Raw genomic sequence first — 27,878 nt, 5'->3', positions numbered from 1 at the left:
GCTAAAGGAGTTCTGTCTGGAAGAATGGGCTAAAACTTCTCCTGAACAATGTGCAGGTCTGATCCACAAGTACAGCTAGCGCTTGGTTGAGGTTATTGCTGCCAAGGCGGGGTCAACCAGTTATTAATTCCAAGGGTTCACATACTTTCTCCATTTGCACTGTGAGGTTTTTATGGTTGTTCTTTATAAAGACACGACAGACCAGATTTATTTGGTGTTGGTATTTTAGGCACATTGCATTTAAAAACTTTTAAAATTCTTCCTGAGGGCTATTTAAAGAACCCACACAATTTTCAAATTGGTTGCCTTGCTTCAGAAAAGCATAGATTGATGCAGTTCAGTGGTGATCTGGTTAATCCTGTTAAGTAAATTCCAGTGGAAACGCCTCTCCAATCTCTGAGGTTTAAACTGACTGAACAAGTTTTTGCACAGACAGATTCAGTAAGACATGATGGAGGAAGGTACAATCTTCCTGGTGCTGTTCGCATTACTGGAAACTGCTTCGGCGCTTAGCTTTTATGGGGATAGCATCAGTTTTACCTCTCCACAGAAAAACAGCGACGGGACATTTAAGGTACAGAATTTCTATGTTTAACTTTTTAATATTTTTATATTGATCTTTTATTATTAAAATTAATAAATAAAACAGCAAAATTAATCATGGAATTGAAGGTTCGCCACAGAAGTAAATACAAAATATATATATTAAAACTAACAATTTTTTAATTAAAGATATATCAACTGGAAAAACAAACAAACTGAGATAAATTCACTGGGAGCAGAGTAAAGACTCTGAAGCTAAATGGTAGACTTTAGGAACAACACAGCCAAGTAGTCAGTGTTGAAGTGGTGTCTTATAATTATTGAAATACCTACATGACAGTCATCTATAAATAATGTAATAACTATCTTTTGCAAAAATGTTTCTACCCATATAAATTTAAAAATTATTTGTGAAAAAAGGCAACGATAGACTTAACAGATACTTGTGTTCTGCTTTTCCCTGTTTTCTGCGTATCACTGAGGAAACTTTAAGGCCTTCTTTCTGCATAAAAATGGCTGTATTTTCTCAAATCTCAGGTGACCTTCTATCACAGACAGAATGGCAGGAGCAACTGTCAGGATCAGTCCTCTTTCACTTGTGATAGTGGACTGTGCTCCAGCTTTGTTCAGTCAAGTCTCCTTCAGACGGACACAGATATCACAGGCCAAGGCAGGTGGTGCCAGTCGGAAGGAATCACCACAGCAACTGTCTTCGCCAACAACACTAACTTTTCTGTGAGGTAAGCCCAGACCTCGTTAGCCCAAGTCTTGTTACTTATTTCACCCTAAAAAGAAGACAAGTAGACAATTTATCTAATATTGCTCTCCAGACTACTCAGCTTCCTGTCTTCAGCAGTGATGGTTGAATTCCATGAATGCTCCTAATTCATGCTGTGCTGACTGTGACAGCTTATTGACATGGAAGGAAGCCACTGTTAAATGTGATTTTCCTGTTTGAGGACAAGGTTTTTCACAGAGTGATTCAAATTGTAGATTTATAATGTATGCAAAATCAACACTGAAGTAAAAGTGCAAGTACTACACTTAAATGTTACTTAAAGTACAAAAAGTAAAAGTACTCCAGTAAGAAATCATTGTATTTTAAGCGATGTTAAATTTACTGCTGTTGATAACACAAATTTAGAAGTCTAAACCAGAGTGTGACATCTGTCTCAGACTAAAAATGACTAGACTGACTAAAATAGGTTTTTGCCTACAGACTGAGGCACAAAAAGTCGGATGAGGCTAATGTTAACTCAGGAATACAGTGACAGGAAGTTAATCTGTAAATGATACGTCAGAGTTTGTTTAATAAATAATGATTTTTAAAAAAACGAACTAGTAACTGAGAGTGTTAAAATTAATGTAGTGGAGTAAAAGTACAATATTTTAGCAACATTAAATGAAAATAATCCAGTAAAGTACAACTACTTCAAATATGTACTTAACCATGTACCGGATTTAAAAATTGTAATTCTGCTTTCATTTCATTTTACAACATTTTTTTAAATTGGATTTTTTAATCCAGTTGGTTAAAGACATTAATCAGAGCGGTTAGTCTACTAAATTGAATATGAACATATTAATGAATGGTCGCTCGGTCCACGTTCTTCTGTTCAGGGACTCTGGTTGTTGCTGGTTGTCTAACACTGAAGGACAAACGAACTGGACAACTTCTGCAGATCTAGTTCTGGGAATTCGATCTGACACATACACCCTCAATAGCTGCCCTGTGACGACAACAGTCTCCTCTTTGAGGTAAACACCTTTTCTTTCCATATCAGGACTGAAATATGAGAGCGTCAGTAAGTAAAGCATTATAGTGGTTTATACAGTAGTAGTATAATAGTAGTGTTTTACTGATGACGAGAGTGGATTTCTGGCAACATAGAGAGTAGAGACAGAACTTTACTGTATATAATAGACAAACAACAAACTCAGAGTAAGATATGTCTTAATTCAATTAAGATGTTGAACCCACTTGTTTATTTGCATTTAATTATCAAGTTTTTGAGACAGGTTTCTGTCTCTTATTGACAAAAAGAAAATATGTGGTACACCACTTTCAGTAAAAAAATCTTTCTTCTCAAATTCAGAATTGTTGTCAATATTTGTTACTTTTCTTTGTAATACAAATTAGACTGTCGCAAAAAAAATATGTAGTGTGTCTGTAATTCTTCTATCAATGCTAAAAGATTTTATTTTCCACGCAGGGTGCCTCAGAACTGTTTTTCAAGCATTCATCTTCTGGCCCATGATCCAGATGGAGATCTTGTGAGATGCTACTTTAGTTCAGACGCCGCTATTCCCTCAAACTTTTCTCTGGATGAGGTAATCCATTTGTAGTGCACATTATGACAGAGCATTAACAGACGCTTCAAGCTAAACAGAAGATACACTGATATTACATTCTTACAGCCCAGGTTTCACTTTAGATGAAAATATTTATATTTTACTTCGAATGTTCCTTATTGTGTCTATTTACAATATAAACTGTATTATGTTAAATCTGCTGATAATTTTTGTAGTTTTTCTAATATACTTTGCTTTAGTGCTTTTTACATTACTCTTTAAGGGATGAGTGTGTATGTTTACATGTTCTACCTGTGTCTTCATCATAAACTGATGTTAATAAGCAGTTTTTGTTAAATACTAAAAAGTATTTTAATCACCATCGTCTAACTTTTCATGTCCCCCCAGACTGCATGCACACTGAAAGGCACCGGTCAAGTCAGCACTGGTGTTCATGTGTTTGAGTTGGTTCTGAAGGACTTTAGCACCCAGAATATCACTCTGACACACTCAGATGGGACGTCAGTATTTCTGGAGGCGTCCGACTTCAGTTCACCGCTCTGCAAAGTAAAGCTGCAATTCTCAGTAGAGAGTGAGTAATTTAAACCCATTAATGTACATTTGACAGCTTGTCTTATAGGACTTAATAACTATAACATAGAATTTAATTGAACTTTTTTTTATCTTGCCCTTTCTCCTTGACTTGACGTGAAAATAAATATATTAATATTTTATAGCTGAGGCTAGAATTGGATGGAAACACTTGTTTTTGAGAGATGTGATGGAGAGAGCATGGCTCAGCCAAATCTGACATGAAGAAGTAACATAAATGCATAACTGCATACATTAGTGTAAACCTCTGCAAAGGCAAACAAAATGCTGATGTGATAACATCTTTTGTCCGTTTCAGTCCTGCCTCCAATCCCAAGCTGTGAAGCTGGCCATGTGCAGCCCATGTTCCTGTCTAGTACCCCATTACATGGTGATGTTCTTCATGCAACTGTGGATAAGTCGTTCCAGCTTTTTGCCCAAGCACAGGCTCACCATTCGACGTATTTAATCAAATTTAATTCAAGAATCATGCTGATTGCTGTCATCTAAAGATCATGATCTCATTTGCCTGTGCCTTCATTTTCCTGAAGCATAAACGACTTCCAGGTCAGTGGACCTCAGAACATGACCAAAGAGTTTGCAGACGGTCAGTTTGGAAAAGCTGAAGTCACTCTGAGTTGGACACCACAGCACAGCGACCTGCACAGATCTGTACCAGTCTGCTTCACTGCAGAGACGAATGAAACGTGAGTGTTTTTATACACGCAGCAGAAAAGTGTGTATTCTAATTCCCACGACTGCTTACTGACTTTATGCCACATTAGTAAGTTGGTAGATTCATTACTTCTTTGAAGAAGCTATTCTAATGTTGATTAGTAAATACCAACAAAGAAATTAATATGGTTCAATTGATTTAGGACTCAACTTTTGTATATTCAGGTTTTAATATTTTTCACTATCCCTTCATCACAGTAAATAAATGGTTAGTCTTGCTCACTACACATCAAATACAATAAACACTGTGAGAGCAATGTAACAGTGACAAATAGTGATTATATTATTGATTTAAAAATGTGCAATATTATTTTATTTGTAAATAATATTAGTAATATATTTATTGTTGATGTTCATCTTACATTTGTTTTGCTAAAACATATTTTCTTTGTTTTTTTTTTCATCAAGCCAATCAGAGATGAGGTGTGTTGTTGTCATAGTGACCCAAGCATCAGCCATTAAAGGTTTGGATTTGGATCTTTTATAAATGTCTTCTTAGTATTGACCATAACCTTAGATCTCGTTTCAGTCAAGGTCGTACAGGGTTTACAGGTTGTAAATTTGTGTATGTCTTGGTCAGAATGGACTAAATCTCAAATTGTCTCTATTGATTATGAGTCAATTGGTTTACAGGAAAGGCCATTGTTCATTGTTTACCCAATAAGATGACAGTGGTTCTTGAAAAGGCTTCAATGCCTGGCATTGACGTGAACTTTCTCAAATTGAGAGATCCATCGTGCTCGCTCACGTCTAACGACACTCACATCATGGGCACCATGTCGTTCAGCACCTGTGGCACCAAACTTGTGGTATGGAGATTTACATTTTTTATTTAAAAAACAAATAATCCAAATGATCTAATATCATTAGCTATAGTTAGAATTCAATGAGTAAAAACACTGTCACTAACATTTGAAAAGAAGAACACACAATCATTGTGTAATTAGTGTTCAGCTACTGACGATGTTCCTCCCACTTGTTTGTCTTAAATACAGGACAAGGGCGACTTTATCACTTTCCAAAATGAGATCAACTCCTTTGAGCTGCCCAACGCAGTCATAACTCGAAGGAAGATAGTTAAGATCGATTTCTCTTGCCATTTCCCTAAAGCCATCAGCATCTCCAGTTACTACAATCTCCAAGACTCCGACTATATCTTCACTGAATCCAACTTCGGCAGCTTCGGCTATTCGTTTGACATATTCCTTGATAATAACTTCACTTCCAAAGTGGCGCCCAGTGCTTACCCAGTGGAGGTCACGCTGATGCAGAAGATCTATATGGGCATTCAAGCTCAGTCGGAACTGCCAAACGTGACTTTGTTTGTTGAATCATGTAAAGCCACTCCTGATGACAACCCCGACAACCTCCTCAACTATAACCTCATCAGCAGCGGGTGAGTGCTGATGTTTTCTGGGACCCCACATGAAAATGCTCCTAGTTTTATTGGAAAAGGTTTTATGTAAAGAATAGTTTTTGTTCAACATGTGTAAAAAAGTCATTTCTATTTCTTACAGGTGCGTGCAAGATGAGACACTCACTATTTACCCATCTAACCAAACAACATTCAACTTTGAGGTTGAAACCTTCAAGTTTACTGGAAACTATGACCAGGTAACTCTAGATGACACTGAACACCTGTAAGAAAAATGTCCTTGATTCAATTATGCACTAAATCCTACTGCATATGGACTGTTTGTTGTACTGTATGTATCTGACCCAATCCAGTCTCCCACTGAGGTTTGTCTCTAGCTAACAAACACCACAAATCAAATGTATAATAAAATAAAATATCTGTTGATGGTACTGTGTAGATGCACTAAAAACTCTTACCTGCCATTTCACAGGTGTACATCACCTGTTCTGTCATCCTGTGTGAGCCTGGGAATCCCTTTTCCAGATGTGCTCAGGGTTGCGTGAGCAATCCATCCCGCAGACGGAGGCGAGCACTGAGCAGGGAGACAGTTGCACACTACATTACCCAGGGTCCTTTGAGGTTAACTAGGAAGAATTATCCCAATCCAGCTGTGGATGGCAACCATGGTTTGATGAAAAAGAATGACATACCTGATACAGGTTAGTATATGATATTTATTTTTCTTCCTTCCTTTCTTTCTTTCTTTACAACTAAAGAAAATACTACTGTTGTTGTACTGTTGTCTGTTTCAGTGGGTCCTCTGCCAGCCAATCCTTTCCCAGATTCTCCAGGAACCAAATCAAGCCAAGAAAGTTGGAAATTCAAGGACATCCTCAACACCAACATCAGCACCTTGGTCTTTGCCAGCGCCTTCTTGATATTAGTGGTGATCTTGGTTGTGGTCATCCGTTACTTCGGCAGGAAGAGTAAAGCTGAAGACCAGAAAGCTCTTATACCATCTGCACAGTGGGATAACTAAATCATACTCATCACAGTTTTACATAACATTTGGTGTCTTCAGTTTGATTAAGGAATGAGTTCACATTTAAAAAGTCTGTCGTAAAACATGTCATCCAATAAATAAGAACACGCTGCCAGTAGAAGAGATGTAAGCGCTCCTTATCCAATTCAAAGCTATGTAATAACATACTGTATAAGTGTAACTTCTAGGACACAGGCCTGCAGTGCTGCAATGGAGGAGGAGTAACAGAGGTGGAACTTGTTTTGAGGCAGACTTTGTGAAATTGTGAACATGTTTAAAGCGTTTATCTTTTGAGGTTTACAGGAAACTTTATGAGGGGTGATTTAGTGATTTAAGATGCATAATTCCTTTTGCCAGCGTGGTTCTTGCAGGTGATACATGCCCTTGTCTTTCTACATTATACAAGGCAAAAGCTAAACTTGAAAAACAATCGTAGGATTAGTGTGTTGCATTCAGATACAAGCTGAAGAATGCATCTCTCAATTTTATTTTGGTTTCTGTTTTGTGGTTGTTGCCCTATGGTAAAGAACGAGTCACAACCCTGCCGGCAGCATAATGTTCACAAACCAGTTTCACCTTACTTAACCTTTTTTGTATTGTGAAAACAAAATTGCACTCTGTCTAGTTTTGCAGGATTTTTTTAATGCCATTGTCTTTATTGTGTCAACTTTTTTGTTCCCAGCTATTTTTTGAACATTTGTTTGGCTAGGTGAGCCGTACAGTAACACCTCATTATAGGCTTCTGTGAGTGCAACATTTTTGGATTTGGATTGTTAAACGTACAACGATCAGCAACTTTAGACCATTTAAAATTCAGAGTTTAGGTTTGTGCAAAGATGCAAAGATGCATGTTGAGTCAACCAGTGATTATTGTAAAAACAATATAGCTCTATTTTATTTATATTACCAACTGTAACTGATATAAACAAGAATTTACTGTAACTGGAATAAATTAATTAGATAATAAGATTCACGTACACATAATCATCTTTTTAATGTAGCCTAATCTGCAGTTAGACATGATTTTAGAGCAATATCTATATCTGTGCCCTTCAAATTGGACTTTTTAAATCTTGTAATAAACACAATGTTATGTGGGTGTTGGTGTTTTGATTCATTTATAATATCTATTTGTTACTCTGCACAGATTGTGGGGCAATGTAGACAGACAGATTTAATCTGAACTCACTACCTCGATCTTCAGTCAGGATGAGTTTTATGAGGATGTAGTTCAGGTTTGAAGAAAAAACACAAGGGTTTCAGCCAACATATATATATATATATATATATATATATATATATATATATATATATATATATATATATATATATATATTTATTTATTTATTTATTTTAAAATGTATTTTCTCTGCAACAGAAGTTTAGTGATGTGCGGCAGACTAAAAACTGATGTTTTGTATAGATAGCACCACCATGTGGCCATCTCAAAAACATTTTATGTTCTACTCTAGCAGCCGTTCATTTGGCTGTTGATATTAAATATATGTCAATATAATGCACTCCTAATGTTCTTAAATCAGTATGCGTATGAAGCTATGATTTAATGTTTTACATTACTTTCAGGTCTGCTGTAAACACAGTTTAGACCAAACTACCACTACAGTCTGTACTGTTTTGTTTCAATAGATCTATTAAAATACCAACATTTAGAAGACAACAATTGTTCATATAGAACGTGAACTCAGAAAAGAAGCAAGAATTCAGTAAATCAAATGTTAGATATACAGTATATAGAAGCACCTAGATATTGAGTGGTGGACGTCAGTGGCCTGTCCAACACCCTCTGCAGCCTCCAGAGACACTCCAACAGCACTTATGTAATTGCTGTTATCCTCCTCAATGATTGTGGCACCCAGATAGTTGTATCACAGCACAGTGTACTTTCCTGTCACTTTTCTGTATAGATACATAGTCTTTCTTCTGCAGGAAGATGAAGAAAATCTCTTTTTCAAAGATGCACTCACCATAGTCAACAACAGCAGAGACCTGATCACTAGGAACCACTTCAGTGGGCTTCACAGCACACAGGAAGACTGTCACAGTGTGGGACAAAGACCTTGGCCTGTTCACCTACCAGGTTTTTTCTACTTTAAAGACCAATTCTACAGAGCTACGCCATATGACAACCCTAACTTCCAGCCGACCTACTTCATCTTTGACAATGTGTAGGCAGGAGAAGAGTCTTCAGTAGTAAATGAAATGACAAAGTAAAGTAAAGACTTGTTGCTTACAGTTTTTATGAGAGGTGTGTAATTGCACATAAATGGTATGAAAGTAAATATGAAATAGTTATCTCTCCATGGTGTCACAGAGACTGGTGACCATGTCTATGTCTCTCTCGTTTTTACAGAGACACCCAACCCATCCTACATCTGCTTCAACTATTGTGTACTACAGTGTGATTTAAAATGAGTACCTTTTTATTTATATTTACTTTCTTATTATTTTCTTGTACACACAAACACACATCCACACATCTCTCTCCTTTGTAATCTTTTATATTATTTTAGCCTATTTTCTGTTTTACAAGTTATCAAAGTACCACATTGAAGCACACAAGACACCACATGATTTATTTATATTTCATTTACATACATTCCCAACAATAAAGACTCTCATAACACACAGTAGTAAGGATGCTGGTCAACAGCATGACAACACAGTGACGTTTACGCCTCTGTCTCAAACATCTTTTTCCTGCCATCCATCCCAGCTTTGTCCTTGATGTTCTTTCTCCAGTCGCCCGTTTGCTTCTCCTGTGAGTAAAACGACAAAGTGTTAAGAGCCTGTTATGATCTTGTGTTTTCAGTCTTCAGTTTTGTGTATTGTATTTTTTAAAAACCTCACCTCCTCTTTCACCTCCTTCTTGACCTGCTTCAGGTTGGCTCTCAGGTCCATGGACACTTTGTGTTTGGAGCCCAGCAGAGCTGCCAGCATGGCATCAGCTGACATTCGCACCTTCTTCAGGACCGGCTTCTTAAACTTGCCCTTCAGATCTTGAACCATAATCTTTAGGTCATCGATCTGACAGAGAAGAGAGAAAGTTATTCAGACCACATGGGAGTGTGTGTATATAAAAAAAATCGACTGTACGCCTTAGTGGAAAATGACTGGTGTTGGTAAAGGTGCATATACATTTCTTTGTTTCTATGTTCAAAAATATATCTTTAAAACATGGCTGCCATCGCTATTATTTTAGTCAGGGGGCCTACACTTTAAATGGAAATAAACATAACACTGAAACATACACACAGTAAATCTGACTTCATGTACCTCCTTGGTCGACTTCTTTACTTTGATCTCCATGTCATATCGTTCGTCATCCACCAAATCAATCTCCTTGTGAAGTTTGCGGCAAAGGTCCTGGTGTGGTAATAGGATAAAAGAGAAGAATGAGATTTTGATGCTGTTAAAAACCTTTTTTGTCACAAATATGGTTAATTAATTAGGCATTTATGTGAATATTTTATGTTGCTTATGGTGACAAAGCCAGTCTTTATTTCCCCTTCAATCATTTGTTCCTAAATGAGAGCTCAGCATTCACAGGTTTCAAACACCAAGGCTTTCAAATCTTACTGCAGTTTATTTTTATAAACTGTTTAAGTTTCTGGTGTTTCGTATCTTGTTTTATTAGTTGTTCCTGCTCTGCAGTGACAGCTGGGCAATAATACAACAGATGACCACATGTGCAAAGACAGTAGAGATTCATCCAAACTAAATTTAGAAGCTGGAGGGAACTGTGAAATGTGTCTTGTGGTCCCCAATTCAACACTGTTAACTGTATTTTAACAAAACATGGAGCATGGCATGGTACAATACCCATTTAGCTTAAGAAGAAATGAACAAATCTGTAGTCTTTACTGTTGACAAACTTTTAAACATCAACTATGTTTGTGTAAAGTTTGCAATGAGCTACAAACCACCTGAGTGGTGGAGGCTTACCTGGAGGTCCTGCATGCTGCTTGGGATGGAGAGAGCTGGGCAGTTCTCCTGGATGTACCTCATCTTCTCTTTCTCGGCCTCCTGCGCCTCCTCCTCCAGCATTGCCTCACCGATCTGCAGCAGCAAGGTCTGCGAGAAAGAGGAGGAAATGTTTCACACATGGTGATCATTACTTACAGTATATGAAAAAGTGCACAACAGCATGCAAATACAGTAAAAATCATTGTCCTGGAGTGAAATGGAAATCCTGTTTTTACAGATAATGCAAAAATTTGTCCTTTCACTACAGTGTGCCACTTTCTATGAATCCATATTTAAAAGTGTCTTCTCTTCATACATCAACCTACAAGTATCTGAAATTGTATTGTTTTCAGTTTCCTTACTTAGTCTTAGACGGCTTTAAACTCTCTCATAAAAATAATTCTTATTTTACCTTGAGCTGATTTTTCCGGGATGATGACATCTTTTTCCTTTAAATAAAAACAAAATGGAAAATGATTAGGAAGTGTTTCTATGTCTCTTCAGGAAAGTTATCTTTAGTCAAATCTGGACTTACTCTGCCATCCTGCCTGCAGCTGAATCCTGCCTGCGGCCAGAAGAGGAGAAGAGAGAAGAATGGAAATACCACAGCTCCTTGGTCTCTTTATAGATGTTGCTTCAGCTGTGTGTGTGTGTGTGTGTGTGTGTGTGTGTGTGTGTGTGTGTGTGTGAGTTCGAAACCAGCAACAGTTGTCTTCAGAAGCTGTTAAAATGCAGACAGGAGAGCTGACAGTGGCAGCTGAGGCTGAAACAAACACTTGAGGAATTTTCTTCTGGAAGACTTTTCTGACAATGATGGACCATGACAACAACTTTACATGGTTTTATATTAGTTGTGGAAAATCCGGCACAATCCGGGCTTTGATGAGGTTCCACAGTAAAATTGTTAAGTAAGTGATTTATTAACTAATGAAATAGGCATAAATTACTGCTTAAAAACACAATAAGCCACAGTGGTGTCAGTGTTGCCCTGAACACACATGCGCACACACACACACACACACACACACACACACACACACACACACACACACACACACACACACACACTGCATACTGTAGTTTTTTTTACTCAGTCCAACACCACCCAGCTGCCTTAGATGCTTACTACAGCACCAAATGAATCCATAGCTAATAATAGCAAAATAAAAAAATCTCTGTCAAATCTCTGTTATAGGATTTTAATATACGTAAAAGTCCTAAAACCTTAAGAGGAAATGTAAATCGCAACTTACTGTTCTGACACTGTTACGTATTAAAGTAGGTTTCTAAGAATGTGATGAATCAGTACTGATTCAGCAATATGGTACTAAAGGTCATTTATCACTGAAGTTCAAATCTTTTTACATTTTTTACTTAGGAAACAGAGTCTGATGTTAACAAAAAAAAAAATCTGCGATACTTTCTTAAAATCTATAAAAAGTGTATTTGGGATAACACTTACAGTTATGTTTCTAAAAGCAGGACTTGGTATTGGTACTTAAGCAGAAGATCTAAATATAATATTCTCTACTGATCAAGACAATTAGAGCTCAGTTTCCTAAACTAGGGGAATATTTCTGCTATCCCTGATTTCCTCTGAGTCAGCTCAACTTTAGTCTGTAACAGCTGACTGCTCCTTCATCTGTCTGTGTGTTTCATTCCTGTTCTCCCTATTACACATTCATTTGTAGCTAAGTAAAAATAAAAAGAGAGGAGAGACATTCAACCAGAACAATACGAGTTGATGTAATTTGTAATCAAATAAATAAAACCTTAATGTAAAGAAAGTAGTAGTAGTTTCATGAAGATTGGAGAAACACAAACTAAATGCAGAGTTTGTGCTGCTTTGATTTTTTTGAGTGATTTGCAGATACCTAATTTTTTTTTCCAGTGGAAACAAATAAAACAAATAAAACAAAAACAAAAACAAAACAATTATATATATACATAGTAAAACATGTTCATAAAGACTGTGGTTTATGCCAGAATAAGAGATTCTTGATCAATATTTCATCCAAATTCAAACTTGTTGCCAACTAGGTACCAAATACTGTAAAGAAGTAGATTCTAGGAAATAGTTTGGGAACGGTTCACAGCAGGGTGCATGTGTGGTTTGAAGCAGAAGAAGCTTCCCAGCAGCTGTCAGCTCTAAACTGGGAGGATTTATTGCTCTTTCTGGTTCCCATCATATTCAGCTGCTCAGCCTCCCAGGGAGGGATGGAGAGACATGCACACACAAACAGGATCTTACTGAATGGTTTTAAAGTAAAGTAAAGCAAAACTAAATTAAACTAACGTTGATACAAGGGTTAAGTGTGGACTGTGAATATTGTAAGTTCAGTTACACTGTGTTGTAGCATTTTGTTTTTCTTTTCTAATAAAACTGACCTGTCACCCAGTCATGTTTACCATGATGAAGGTGTAAGGTAAACAAACACAGGCCAGTAAACATAAACTGTCTGTAGCATACCTAAACGATTTATTATACTAAATTGATGAATGATTAAAGAAATACGTAAAACCTGATTTGTATTCATTAGTATGTTTTACATAAACTGTTTTGTTGTTGTTGTTGTTGTTGTTGTTGTTCTTATAGCACCTCTTCAATACCAACAAAATCAATTAAGACAAAATGAGCTTTTATTTTAATAAAATGACCGGAAATTGGATCATAAGTCTTTAATTGTGGAATCGCTGACCGGAAGTGATGCAGCGTCGCTATAACCAGCTTGGCAGTGGTGTGAAGATGGCGGCGTACAGTCGCTCTCAGCTGCTGCTGCTCTTAATGTCTGTGTGTCTCTGCGGTCTCGGCTCCGTCCTCGGCTTGAAGCCTGCCAGCGGTCCGGCCGAGCCGCCCAACCCGCCCGTCCTCAGAGCCGCGGATCTCCCGGTCAGAGATGCACCTGCCGCCGCCGCCGCCGCCGCCGCTGGGGCCTCACAGCCTCGAAGGGCGACCGGGTGGAAGCTGTCGGAGGAGGAGGCCTGCCGGGAGGACCTGACCCGCCTCTGCCCCAGACAGACCTGGACCAACAACCTGGCCGTGCTGGAGTGCCTGCAGGACCGCAGAGAGGTAAGCGGCGGCCGCATGGGCGTGTCGCCCCGTTGGTCCACATCCACACCAGCTGTCCACATGACACTGATGCGGGAGTGAGCATCCACAGCTGCGGCAGCGCCGAACTCCTCTGACGGAAACTAACTCTCAGGGAGCACACCGTGCAGCCTGTCAGTCCAGATTTACGGCGACACATGTGGCGGCACGCTGCACAGCTGCCTGCTGCAACCCACGAGTTTGTCTCAGGGATTTATCAACCTGAGTGCATGTGTGATGTGAGTGCATGTGTGTGAGTGCATGTGTGATGTGAGTGCATGTGTGTGTGCAGTCATCCAGCTGTCAGGTGACCTACAGGGCGAAGTTAAACCCCACCGACCCTGCCTGCTTTTGTTATTTCTCTCTTTGCGGTCAAAATAAACAAACAAACCGTTTTCACGCTCACAACAAGCTGTTTCCAGATTCACCTCCTACATGCACAAAATAATCAGAGTGTTAATTTGGAGGTGAAATTTGTGCAGCTTCACTTTTGTGACATGCAGGCAGGAGAGGAGGCATCGTAATTCAACTAGAGCAGAAACAAATAGAGGATCTGATTTGTGCAGGTTTGGTTTAGTGTATTCTTCACGCTGAGCCGCGTGATAAACATTGATCCGTCATCATATACCAGTCTACTGCATCTATTAATTTATTGCAGGAATCTTGTATTAGTTTCAGCTGAGTGTTCATTATTATCAGCATGATTAAAATTACATTTCAGTTACACAGTGCATTCAGAAAGTATTCACAGCCTTTTTCCGAGAGATAAAATCTTTCCTGAAAATTCTACAAAAAATACTCCATAATGTCTAGTGTATAAGTATTTACAGCCTTAGCTCAATACTTTGTTGAAGCATCTTTAGCACCCATTACAGCAACAAGTCTTGTTGAGAGTGATGCTACCAGCTTGGCACAGCTATCTTGGGGCAGTTTCTTCCCTTCTTCTTTGCAGTACCTCTCAAGCTCGATCAGGTTGGATGGGGAGCGTCAGTGGACAGTTTCAGATCTGTCCAGAGATGTTTAATCGACACTCAAGGACATTCACAGAGTTGTCCTGCAGCCACTCCTTTGTTATCTTGGATGGGTGCTTTTGGGTCGTTGTCATGTTGAAAGATGAACTGAACACTTCACAGAGAAAGGCTGGATCTCTTGAAGAGTGACCGTCGAGTTCTTGGTCACCTCCCCGACTGAGGCCCTTCTCTCTTAATTGCTCAGTTTGGCCGGACGGCCGCTCAAGAAAGAGTCCTAGTGATTCTAAACTTCTTTCATTTACGGATGCTCACTGCGTCACTGGGACCTTCAATGCTGCAGAAATGTTTCTGTACCCGTCCTCACATCTACAGACAATTCCTTGGACTTCATGGCTTGGTTTGTCCTGTCTTGTTTTTATTTTTAATACATTTGCAATAATTTCTAGCAAACCTCTTTGAGAGCGTGGGATATGTTTTTTAGAATTGTGAGGAAAATAGTTGATTTAATAGTTGATTTAATAGTTGATTTAATAGTTGATATTAATCTATTTTGGAAAAAGGCTGTAACATAACAAAATGTGGAAAGATTTAAGCGCTGTGAATATGTTCTGGATGTAAATACTGAGAATATCTTGACTGTAATTTAGATAAAGTCACTTTTTACTCTTTTTTACAATAACAAGTCCACTCCAACATAAAAAACATGCTGCTTCTGGGAGTTTTACATTGTGTTTATCTGTTTTGTTTTTTTATTTGGTACCATAGCACTATGTTGACGTCACCCTCCATTATCCACTATGCTGACGTCAACCACGCACACACTCGCACACACACGCACGCACACACACACACAAACACAGACCCTCTCCTCCATCAGCCCTGAGTGATGCCCTCTTTACTGAGATAACTGCATGCATCGCTTCAACTCTATAACAGCTGTGGCCTCCTGAAGAGGTAAATGACTCTTATAAATCTGCACTTTCTGCAGGGAAAACACACCCCCTACACACGCGCGCGCCAAGAACACCACGCACGACGCACGCACGAAAACACACCACCCCCACACCACACACACACACACACACACACACACCACCACACCACACACACACACCCCCCACACACCACACAACATCATATTTCGTTCACTACAGAATTTATTTGTGGTGATCTAAGACCTGAAATCCGACCCTAGAGAGACGCCACTGCCGTTACAAAGAAAGTCACTTTTCCACAGTACAAACATGATCAGAGGCTGTGTGAGTGGGATCAGTCTGCCACTTCACTCGCTGACTATATATTGATAATGTGTGTGACTGACAGTGCACAGCAGGTTCTGCAGCCTCTGTCACTGTGTCGTAAACATTTCTGTTTTGGACCCTGTGACTTGTCTTATTTTTAATTTAATATGATCCTTTGCACATAAATAGGTTCTGGATGTTAATTTTTCCAGCTGCTTTTTCTGTGCACCAGAATGTCATCATCTATAAGATGACCAAATTCATTTCATCAACAAAAACTATGATATTAAACAACAATATTTGTTGGGAATTTATTTTTCAAGCTGAAACTGACACTACAGTTGTGTGAACTGAAAGGGAAGGTAGATTTGACAGAGCAGACCAGCAAACAGATGATGATGATGATGATGTACAGACTCTGATACTGTTATGATCAAAGTTAAGAGGTATATTACAGTGTACATCACAAACCATTGTAATTCAATAAGATACACAAAGAAGCTTGTGTTTAAATAGTATGATCTTTATTTAAAAGCAATAAACACACATAATAAAAGTTTACATGTGAATTATTTCTATAGATTTTCTGGACCAGCTGTTGTCGTTGTTGTAATTCTGAAAATGTGAAGTTCAGGACACTTCACAGTCAAGACGTGAGACTTACAGCGGAGACACTTGTTCCTCTGTTTATGAAACATTTAGTGGAAATGATGATTTCAAGTCAGAAGGAGGCGTCTGTCTCTGTTCCTGTGGGCAGAGAAGAGCTAACATGAGGAGCCTTCATGTTTTTCACTGCTACGTGATGTGAAGCTGTAAGAACGCGTTGTCCTGCTGTGTTTCCTCTGATATTCAGGGACATTGTGGGAAAGTCAGTGAGGAGCTTTGTTCAAACTTGATGTGAAACTTGTACCAGCCTCCTCGTGGTTTGAGGCCATGCCAGCAAACTCAATTGTTAGAGGATCCAATGAACCTAACTTAGCATCAGACTGGGAGTTTTCTCTTATGTACTGCAGATTAGATTAGGGGTACAAACCCCACCCACACCACAAATCTGTATTTTACATAGTTGGCTTGAAGCACCATCTGAGGAATCAGACTCCTTTTTTTTCCAGTTGAGGTCGTTTTGGGTTTTTCTTTGTCTCTGTATGTTCATATGTGTTTGAATTCAGTGTTTGACTCGTGTCTTTCTGTCTCTGTCTTTCTGCAGGAAACTGAGATTGCTCCTGATTGTAACCATGTAAGTTTGACCTCTAAGACCTCACACCACCACACTAAACAAAAAGGGTGGAGTAAGAACATGGGACAGTTTCAGTACTGGACCTTTCTGCACATACTGTAGCACTGTCATCAGGTCAAAATGAAGAGCGGACAGGTCAAACACACATTAAAGCACATTAAAATGTCGGAGGTTAATAATTAAGAGAGCATATGAAACCTTTACTGTATATTCAGCACACGCCTAAATTTACCTTTGTAACATGATGTAGCATTACACAATCATAGCGCTACACTTTCTGTGCAGTAGTATTTGTAGATAGTTAAACCATCTAACAGCTGTTGTTAAAATGCACTGTTGTTTACATTTTTCATGAGAATGGGAAATCTTTGCTAACATGACTAGAATTTCAAATAGAGCGACCAAACAAAGACATCAGTACTTCTGCTGAAGGAGGTAATTGCTTCAGTTTCTAACTCCTCTCATAACAACTCCCATCACCTTTCACCTGTTCTCTACAGTCTTAAAAGTAAGAAAGCTTTGAGGGATCCTCAGTGGACAGACGAAACAACAACCTTCACAAACGTGAAACTTTTCATCACCCTCTAACTCTCAGTGTGGCATTTCTCCCCATTTTGTAGCAGGAGATCTCAAACGCTCGTCTCAGTGTCCTCTGGACAATAAACCTTCAGTATTCACAGTTCTCAGCAGTTGGCAGCAGACAGGTTTATGAAATGCCACGAGGTTAATAAACCACTTGGACTCTCTCTATTACACCTCTGACTGCAGTGTCTCTCTTTCTCACACACACACACACACACACACACAGAGTGCTTTTGTTTTGGTGCTGTTTTCTGTATCGTCTGACTGTCAGTATCTGTTATCTGTGGATGCTGCAGCTGGAGTCTTGATGGCAGGAAAACAACCAAACCCATAAATAAAAAGAGAGAGAAGCACAAGCTAAAGCCAAAAGAAGAAATCCAAAAGAACTGTATGTTTATGTGGGCTGGGAGCAAATCTACATGAGTAGCATTGGGTTAATACTAAAAAGGGGGCAAGTCAGCTATTTAGAATCATTATTATAATGGTAATAAATAGAAATGAGAGAATAGACAGGAAATATAATTATTTTATAATTATTTATGATTAAACACAAAGACTCTCTGTCTTTTTACTAACATTTAACCTAAACTAAACTAACCTCCGTTAATAGTTAAATTGCTACTCTGAAATGAATTAATCAGTGAATTCTTACATGCGTAGCCCCTTTTGTACAGGTTGGTGCTTCACATATGACTCACAATCTGATTTAAATGTAAAGTTTAAATGTAAATAGGGAAATAATTTCAGACTAAAAAGGTTAAATATGATTAAATAAAATATTATAAAACACAATGACATATAAAGTCAATGAGACCATCTTTTTAGTTGCTATAAATGAAAAATATGTGTTAGTGCCCAAGAAAGATTTCAACAGTGAAAATCACTGAGGTTCAATGCAAAGCTCCTCAATTTAAACTATCATTAAATGTTTTAATTGTATAAGTAACATTATTTTCATTTCTAGTTGCTTTTATTTGCTTTTGTTTTCTTTATTTGTCTGGTAATTGGACCATATTAACATAAAAATAAAATAAATAAAATAATCTAATACATAATGTTTTTTCATTTCTGTCGCAGCTCCTGTGGAACTACAAACTCAATCTCACCACAGATCCAAAGTTTGAGTCAGTGGCCACAGAGGTCTGCAAGAGCACCATCGCTGAGGTCAGTGTGGCCCACAGGAGTTCAATTTCCTGTCCAGTTAAATGGAGCTGTCATCCCAGGGCTTTGAAAACAGTTCATCACTAGGAGGGGAAATAAATAATGTGGTAGTTTGAGTATTGATTTACAATATAATATAATACAACAATACAATATGGACTCGGCAGCTGTGTGTTTAGCTGCAGGTTTGACAAAACAAACACTGTGAAGGCTCAGTGAAATACAGTCGTCTGTAAGTCAAGAAAAGTCGTATTCACATACCATACTCCATACTTCCTGACCCTTAACAGGAAAAGCAGTTTGGTTCATTCATGGATGAATGAATAGTTTGTTGTAATGGAAAAGATTCTAAACACCTACAGTGCCTCAAATCTTTGCGCAGTATTGTACATTTTCTTACAAACATCACTAACACAGGTTGTCTTTGACTTTGTAGAGAGCAGCTGTAGGTTCGTTTAATGTAATTAATACAACCTGTCGTGCGTTGTCTGTTCACCTGCTGCACATTCAACACATTCAGATAAAGGAGTGTAATGAGGAGGAGCGAGGTCGAGGCTACCTGGTCTCCTGCCTGGTCGATCACCGTGGCAACATCACGGAGTACCAGTGTAACCAGTACATCACCAAGATGACCAGTATAATCTTCAGCGACTACAGGCTGATCTGCGGCTTCATGGACAAATGTAAAGAAGACATCAACAACCTGCGCTGCGGCAGCATCAATGTAGGACACAAGGTGTGTGTTTTATTTTTCTGTTAATCTTTGGAAGAGTAAAGTAGAGTGTGTAACATTTTCCATTGTTTTTATTTACTTTTATAAGGAATGAGAAGAAAGTAAAAAGGGCACTCTTTACCTTTTCTGTGCCCAGAGACCCGTTTTCTCATAACCCGTAATGCCTCATGAACTTTAATGTCTCTCTCTTCTCAATCTCCCTTTCCTCCTCACCTTCTTCTTTTACCTACCGCTCGCTCTCAGGACGTCCATTCCCAGGGTGAAGTGATTGCCTGTCTGGAGAAGGCTTTGGTGAGACAGGCAGAGCAGCAGGATCACGTTCGCTCAATTAAAGAGGAGTGTCAACGAGCCATCCTGCGGGTTGCAGAGCTGTCATCAGACGACTTCCACCTCGACAGACACCTTTACTTCTCCTGCAGAGACGACAGAGAGAGATTCTGTCAGAACGTGAGGATGCTCTACTTGCTTTTGCAGGATTTTCTACTTAAAATATTGATGTATTCATCTTCAGTCTTGGTTTCCATCCAAATGTTTAAGCAAATTATTCATAAAATCCCAAAAGCTACAGCATGTTTCTTTATCACAATTTACCAATTTTAAATACTAACATCTGGCTGTTAAAAAATACGTAATTAAAAAGTGCATTAAAGACATTTACATTTAATCATTGGCAGACGCTTTTATTCAAAGCAACTTACAAGTGAGATACAAAGCAAAGGCAAAGGGCAGGTGTAAGTAGCACAGCTGGGATTCAAAGCCCAGTCTCCCACACTGAAGGCAGCGATCTTACCACTGCACAATCCAGCCGCTTGATATCACAACATTCATCACAGAATGCACATAGTGCTTCGAGTTTTTCAATAAACTATGCCTCATTATAAAATTGTGAAAATGTTCAACAAACACCAGGAACAATACAAAAAACCCTTTTAAAAATGTACAGCGTGGCACAAAAATATCTTTTGTCCTTGGGCTACCTTTCCACAAAGTTTTCTAAAAGCACATTCAAGGGTTTTATATTACTCATACTCCCAAATGTTGCTTTTTTACTTAACAGTTTTATAACATTGATTCCAGCCATGGGTACTTGTACTGTACCTCAAGGAGTACTGAGTACTGAGAGCAAAACCACTTTGTTTGAAATTGTTATTGATTTAAAAAATGTCTGTTTAAGAAGAAAGATTAATTTATAAATTGGTGTGTTTTTGTTTTTTATATCCACTGCCACAGTGATGGCTAGTAATAGTTGTCTAACATGCAAAACCATCAGTACGGTCCTTAATTCATATCTGTGTTCTTCTCTTTTATTCCTCTTCTGCACAGACTCAGGCCGGAGAAGGGAAAGTCTACAAGTGTTTGTTCAATCACAAATTCGAAGAGGCGATGTCAGAGAAGGTACAACCAGCTAGATATCTCACACCTGGCAATGTCAGGAGATTGTCACCTATGATGAATTTCACCTATGATGATTTCACTCCTTGCTAAGAAACCCTGCAATCAGACAGATGAGACACAGACAGCGTAGTCTTTGTACAAAGGGCACCCTCCTCAGTGTAACACCCTGAGAGAGTACACCGAGGGAGTTCCTTGGTCTTTTATTTATAGTCATGTGATATAAGAATGTACACAGTGTGAGTGGGTGTGATGATGTGTATGTGTGTATGTCTGTGTGTGTGAGAACCGGGCTATTCCGGCCCCCTCGGTTATGTGTTATGGGTGAAGGCTGTGTATAAACTAAAACAATGATAGCATGAGTGCAGAGCGTGAATATGATTAGCTGTTAGCATGAGTACAGAGTGTGACAATATGATTATGATTAGCTGTTTCACAGTTTTCTCTTAACATTCCCTCCTGTTTGTCATACTCTGTTATATCATCAGAATGTAATCACTTCATGAGATTTTCAATTACATCGTCATTCGTCAGAGTATTCATTGAAGTATCGCAGTCCAGTTCAGTTTTTCATGGGGTCAGAGGTTACTAGCACATGACCCCTGTTGGAACACAGATCCTCAGCATCTGGTTCTTTTCCCTTAGATTAGTGTCGTCCTCTGAGTCCTGGTCCTCTTCTGCTTCTGGGTCTTGTTGCATCAAGGCCATGTATGTATGCACATGCATTGCCATCATTCCATTCACCATTCAAACTCAAATTTTAGTTGTCACATACACAGTCATACACAGTACGATATGCAGTGAAATGCTTAGGCGACTGCACGTGACCTTAAAAAATAAAAGACTATTTAAGACTGTTTATAGGAGATAAATATACTAAAGAAGTAGAGGTAGACTTAACTAAATAAGAATAAAGAACTAAATATCTGTACAAGAATACAAGTTGAGGTAGTTTTAACTAAGAAAATATCTGTACAAGAATAAAAATAACTGTACGGTACAAATGTACAATAAAAGAAAAGTATGTGAAAAATAGAATAGAAAAGACAATATAAGAAAATAATAAATAATAAAACCTGGGTATACCTAGGTGAACAATGTATAAAAATATAGAATTTGGAGTTTTGTGTGGGAAGGAGTGTAGTATAAATATAATAAATATAAATAGAATTAGAAATGTCCAAGGGGTGTGCAAGTATGCTGTAAAGTGCTCATACTTAAAGTGGCTTGTGCATAATGGAAAAATAGTAAGTAAGAAAGGTGTGCAGTGACCACTAGGGTCGATGATTGTCCCAAATGTCTAGTGCAAGAAGCATGATACATGAGTGTGTGAAGTGAAGTGGGTCAGTGTAATGTGGTGTGCTGGTTGAGAGTCCGTATCGCCTGTGGGAAGAAGCTCCTCCTTAGTCTCTCTGTGTTGGCCTTCAGGGAGCGGAATCGCTTTCCTGACCTCAACAGAGAGAACCGTCCAGAAGGTTCTCATGATGCCAGACTCCTACAGAGGATGTACAGGGTGGGTCTTTAGGTTGTTGAACCTATCCACCTTGTTTTCTTCACTAGCCCTTGGTGCCAGGAGGTCCCTCCTGTTGTCCCCACTGTAGGGTCCTAATGACCTCTACAGGACGGTGGACTGCCCCAAAGGTTATCCTAGACTTTTCACTGTGTATCCTCTTAGAATTTTAATTTTAATTTGTAGTGTAGAAATGGGTATGTTACTGTTACCATCCCTCCTGTTGAGACATGGGTCAACCCATGGCTCACTAATGCTGCTGCACTGTGTAGGGATTTCGGTAGTACCAGTTTGTTATTAATCATGTACACATTGTCTTCCAACATTGCCCCCCGTTTTTATCCAAGTTTTGACTTCTGCCAGTGTTGCTGCCTGTTGTTCTTCTCCCAGTATGTCAACAGTGTTCGCAGCTGTGTACAGGAGTTGTTGTTGTGCTGGCATGTCCTTCCGTGCCGCAACCTTGGCGGCTTTATCTGCTAAATTGTTCTCATGTGTTATGTCTGAGTTATCAGTCTGGTGAGCTGCACACTTACACAGTGCCAGTTGGTTTGGAAGTTGAACGGCTTCTAACAATTCTTCTAAAATATGTGCATGTGTCAGCAGCTTGCCTGCTGAGGTTTTAAAGCCTCTGTTTTTCCATATTTTAGCAAAGTGATGTACTGCTCCAAATGCATACTGACTATCAGTATAGATATTGAGTTATCAATTTCAGCAACTGGGTCGCCCCCCCACACTCGACGTCTAGTGTCCAACGGTAATGTGGCTCGCCTGGCCCATGCAGAACCGCCTCGTCAGTCACATCTCATTCCATTGTCTGTGGGTACAACGGCGAGGTTTAGGGCTGTTAACAGATCTCTGCCTAGCAAATTTATTGGGCATGAGGTATCTACAAGGAGACGAATCTTTACCTCCCTACCGGTCTCTGTGTCAGTTACCCGAAGTGGCTTTGATAATCTATTTTGTGCTATGTGCCCTGATGCACTCCTTACCCACAATTCTTTATTGCTGGCTTGGAACTGTGGTGGCATTTTAGTTAAAACTGTGGTGCAAGCACCAGAGTCACAGAGGCAACTATATATATATAGGCAACTATACTCTTTTCCTGACACATTAATTTTTCTCATTGGCACTCCTGTGTCTTTGTTTTGAGCTACTAATGCATGTATATCTATATGTAGCTGTGCCCCATCTTCAGGCTCAACAGATTGTAGTCATGCAGATGGCTGGTTGTTTTTGTCTGGACAGTTTGCAGCAAAGTGCCCTCCTTTGTGGCAGACAAAACACTGATTTTTCTCATAGTCTTCGTCCTTCTGTTGTTGCTTATTGTAATGTGGTGAACGTCCTCGACCATATCCACCTCTTCTTCTTCCGTAACTGTTGCCACGCCCGCGGCCTCTGCCACGTCCTCTGAAGCTGGTTAGTTCATGCAACTGGACGGGGTCTCTGAGGCCTTTTACAAAAGCCATCTTCAACTGTTGTTGATATGCAGAGGTTGGGTCTAAGTTATACACAATGCCTGAGTGTCTCTTGAACACCTCATCGAGTCTATCTCTGTAATCCAAGGGTTCTTCTTCTTCTTTTTGTCTGCAGTCTCCTATTTTGGCATAATCAGCTCTGATTGCAAACTGTGTTCTTATTGCTTCCATTACAGGTGTCAATGCTGTTCGTAATTGCTGGCTATCTGCTGCGAGCACCTCTGTTCCATTCCCGTTTTGACCAGTGAATACTCCTTTCACTCTTCCCCATCTATGTCCAAATATAATGTGCAGGCATTGATGGCACTCAAGGCCGTTTAGGCCAAAGCTCGTTCTGAACTCATGAAATGCTCGTTCCCACGCTTCAGGGTCTGCACCTGGCTCTGGGAGGCCTTCTAAGGCTTTTTTCATATCTCGAGTTGTCCAGGCCCGAAATACTCTGATTGTGGGTCTGTCATCTACTTGGTCGTCATCGTCTTTTAACCCATATCGGGGATTTGCAACTTGGATTAAGGGGTATCGACCGTGTGGATCACCTGATCCGCCGTCCTCATCATCGTCGTCCTCACTCTCTGTATCTTCGCTGCTAACAGTATCCTGCTCTACATTTCTCCACTCGGAGAATGAGCGTTCATGGTCCTTTAGAGCTTCGTGTGGGTACAACTCTTTTTGACGGGATACTTTAGCTTTTCTGTCAGGCTGATGACGAGGGGGAGTTCTTCGGCTGCCAGCTCTGGTCATTTTCGTCTTTGTTGTGCTTTTCAGTTTAGGCTTCTCTACTCCTCCTTCCGCTGTCTCTGCACCAGCGGCCTTTCCGGGGACTGGAGTTTTGGCTTCGTGTCGTACTTGTGTTTCATCTTCCTCCTGCACCATATGGGCTTGCCTCATTTTTTCTTTCTTTGTCTTTTCCTTTTCTCTTCTTTTCACTTCTCTCGCCTTGCTCTGTTCGAGCCACTTGTCTGACAATTTATACTCAACTCGTTTTTTCTTTCTCTTTTCTTCATTCACTTTCATCATCTCCAACTTCAACTTTGCTTGTAATTCCAACACATCTTCCACTTTTAACTTCCCACTGAAACCGTGTCTCTTCCTCCATTTCTTCTCACTCACTCGTCCTGCCCCCACACATTGAGTCTCCATGTACTTTTCATCACCTTCCAATGTGGACACAGCTTTTCCCTTGCTCTGTGTTTTCCCCATTTCTAGCCTGGGTGTCGCACTTGTGATAAGAAATGTTGCTCTTACTAATGCAAGTCTTGTTATTTATTTATACTCTACTGTATTTATTCACTTAATTTATTTTTACTTTATTATTAATTTACCACTACTGGGTCCGGTGAGAGAGTTCTCTGACATTCAAGCTCTCCAGCAGGACAATAACACGCCCTTCTACACCAACTAATATGGTGCGGTGTTATTTTTATGGACTGAGTCCGACCTTGATGCTTTTGAGCGTCAGTACTTCGTCTCTCACAGGTAAAATAACAATCGGATCAGGGCGCAAACCTCTCCTACAGGTTACAAAATGCTGGCCTGATCACTCCACGCACACGTATAACATTCACACCTCTGTGGATCCAATAGGACTCTGACTGGCCCTCCTGGGATTCTGACTGATCCCTTAGATCGGCTCTGACTGGCCGTCTTACTTTTACCTTGGGACTCTGACTGGCCCCCCCTGGGATTCTGACTGATCCCTTAGGCCGGCTCTGACTGGCCGTTTCACTGGTACCTTTTTTCTTAACACATTCACACCGGTCTTTACGTGTAGTATCTCACCTTCTGATCCAGGTTCACCCAAACATGGGTCCGGAATCCGATGCACTGTAGTGGCGGCACTGCCGATCCGCTACTCACCGGCCAGAGGCGAATTTACGCCTCAGGTCTTTCGACCCCCTCTAAGGTGGATTGGCTGTCGACAGACTTCGGTGTGGAACTTCAGTGTCGCCAAAACAGTCACGGATCCGGCTCGAAGGACCAGAGAAATGTCAGGAGATTGTCACCTATGATGAATTTCACCTATGATGATTTCACTCCTTGCTAAGAAACCCTGCAATCAGACAGATGAGACACAGACAGCGTAGTCTTTGTACAAAGGGCACCCTCCTCAGTGTAACACCCTGAGAGAGTACACCGAGGGAGTTCCTTGGTCTTTTATTTATAGTCATGTGATATAAGAATGTACACAGTGTGAGTGGGTGTGATGATGTGTATGTGTGTATGTCTGTGTGTGTGAGAACCGGGCTATTCCGGCCCTCTCGGTTATGTGTTATGGGTGAAGGCTGTGTATAAACTAAAACAATGATAGCATGAGTGCAGAGCGTGAATATGATTAGCTGTTAGCATGAGTACAGAGTGTGACAATATGATTATGATTAGCTGTTTCACAGTTTTCTCTTAACAATCAGTGACATCATGGCTGAGAATTTAACTCTATCGAGCTTATTTACTCACAAATACTCTCCCCTCTTTCTTCACCTTCCCCTCCAAAGTGCCGCGATGCTCTCACCACCCGTCAGAAGCTGATTTCACAGGACTACAGAGTCAGTTACTCTCTGGCTAAGGCCTGTAAGTTGGACCTGAGGAAACAGCGCTGCAGCCTGGACACCAACTTGCCGAGAGCCCGTGAAGCCCGACTCTCATACCTGCTGCTGTGCCTGGAGGCTGCCGTGCACCGCGGTGAGTGGGGAGGAGTGATTTACAGCAGTGAATAAGAAGTATAGTAGAAGTTAAACCTGACCAGATGAGTTCTCAGATGAGTCTCAGACAGGAAGTGCATTTAATGCATTCCCTCTGTCATCAGGACTTATTTGTATCAGTAATAATTTAATCTTGTGCTGTGCAGGGCGTCCGGTCAGCGGGGAATGTCAAGGGGAGATGCTAGACTACCGACGGATGCTGATGGAGGATTTCTCTCTGAGTCCGGAGATCGTGCTGCACTGCCGGACCGAGATTGAGGCTCACTGCTCTGGACTACATCGCAAAGGCCGGACTCTCCACTGCCTGATGAGAATCGGACGTAGTGACCGCAGCACTGCCATTGACAGCATCTGTCAGAGCGCTGTAAGACCACAGCAGTTACTGTTACTAATAACCCAGGTTACGATTAGTGTAGATTAGATCGACAGTAAATACAGACAAATTCCAGCCTATGGCATATGATGTTATTTTAAACTTTCTTTCAACTTTAGCTGCAAACGCTGATCCAATCTGCTGACCCAGGAGCTGATTACAGGATTGACAGAGCACTCAATGAGGCCTGCGAGTCCGTCATCCAGACTGCCTGCAAACACATCCGCACTGGAGACCCAATGTGAGATTGTTACACTACCACGTTCACGACATGCTGTGTGTATTAGGTAGCTAGAAGTAGCTAATGTTAAATAATTTGAGCTTTAAGTGGTGATCAGCTGTTAATTTTACAGACAAAATTAGTTAGTAGTTGTTACGGTGCATCCAGAAAGTATTCACAGTGCTTTACGTTTCCACATGAAAAAATACCCCATAAGGACAAAGTGAAAGGTTTCAAACAAACTTCTTTCTTAAAAATAAAGAAATTTAAAAATTATTTGTAAGTATGGTTTCACAGCTTTTGCTCGGTACTTTATTGAAGCACCTTTAGCACCAATCACAGCCTCGAGTATTCTTAAGAATGATGTGCTAGTTTGGCACAGCTACTTTTGCGCAGTTTCTCTCAGTTGGGGAGCAATGGTCATTTTGATCTCCCCAGATGTTCAGTCGGGTTCACGTCTGAGCTCTGGCTTCACCACTCGGGGACATTCACAGAGTTCTCCTGTAGCCACTCCTTTGTTATCTTGACTGTGTGCTTAGGGTCATTGTCTTGACTAAGGCCCTTCTCTCTCGATCGCTCAGCCCGCTCTAGGAAGAGTCCTGGTGATTCTAGACTTCTTCCTTTTATGGATGATGGAGGTGGAATCCAGTAA

General features: G+C 40.0%; 3 protein-coding genes across 3 annotated transcripts in view; 2 read left to right on the top strand and 1 right to left on the bottom strand.

Moving 5' to 3' along the window:
• Positions 1-447: 447 nt before the first annotated feature.
• LOC113174943 lies at positions 448-7,659 on the top strand. The gene is made up of 13 exons (XM_026379161.1): positions 448-574; positions 1,081-1,283; positions 2,164-2,301; positions 2,757-2,874; positions 3,244-3,427; positions 3,746-3,887; positions 3,978-4,133; positions 4,570-4,625; positions 4,795-4,970; positions 5,157-5,557; positions 5,679-5,775; positions 6,009-6,237; positions 6,331-7,659. The coding sequence occupies exons 1-13, from the start codon at positions 449-451 to the stop codon at positions 6,555-6,557; spliced, it is 2,253 nt and encodes a 750-aa protein (XP_026234946.1). The 5' UTR covers position 448; the 3' UTR covers positions 6,558-7,659.
• A 1,409-nt stretch (positions 7,660-9,068) lies between these two features.
• On the bottom strand, positions 9,069-11,135 carry LOC113174132 (troponin I, fast skeletal muscle-like). The gene is made up of 6 exons (XM_026377851.1): positions 11,080-11,135; positions 10,957-10,993; positions 10,524-10,652; positions 9,855-9,944; positions 9,429-9,605; positions 9,069-9,337 (listed from the first exon to the last, which is right to left on the bottom strand). Exons 1-6 carry the CDS (start codon positions 11,085-11,087, stop codon positions 9,251-9,253), a joined length of 528 nt encoding a protein of 175 aa, XP_026233636.1. The 5' UTR covers positions 11,088-11,135; the 3' UTR covers positions 9,069-9,250.
• Positions 11,136-13,251: 2,116 nt separating this feature from the next.
• The window catches only part of LOC113174128 (Golgi apparatus protein 1-like), a 26,314-nt gene continuing 11,687 nt past the window's right edge, over positions 13,252-27,878 (top strand). Inside the window, exons 1-9 of the mRNA XM_026377844.1 lie at positions 13,252-13,614; positions 17,052-17,081; positions 18,741-18,827; positions 19,345-19,560; positions 19,801-20,004; positions 20,881-20,952; positions 26,427-26,613; positions 26,780-26,997; positions 27,126-27,247. Of these exons, the coding sequence (XP_026233629.1) occupies positions 13,252-13,614; positions 17,052-17,081; positions 18,741-18,827; positions 19,345-19,560; positions 19,801-20,004; positions 20,881-20,952; positions 26,427-26,613; positions 26,780-26,997; positions 27,126-27,247 (1,499 nt within the window). The remainder of the gene's footprint in view (positions 13,615-17,051; positions 17,082-18,740; positions 18,828-19,344; positions 19,561-19,800; positions 20,005-20,880; positions 20,953-26,426; positions 26,614-26,779; positions 26,998-27,125; positions 27,248-27,878) is intronic.

This window comes from Anabas testudineus, chromosome 3, assembly GCF_900324465.2.
Source record: "Anabas testudineus chromosome 3, fAnaTes1.2, whole genome shotgun sequence".
Lineage (NCBI taxonomy): Eukaryota > Metazoa > Chordata > Actinopteri > Anabantiformes > Anabantidae > Anabas > Anabas testudineus.
The sequence above is the reverse complement of the archived record's forward strand: the minus strand, read 5'-3'. Positions and strand labels throughout refer to the sequence as shown.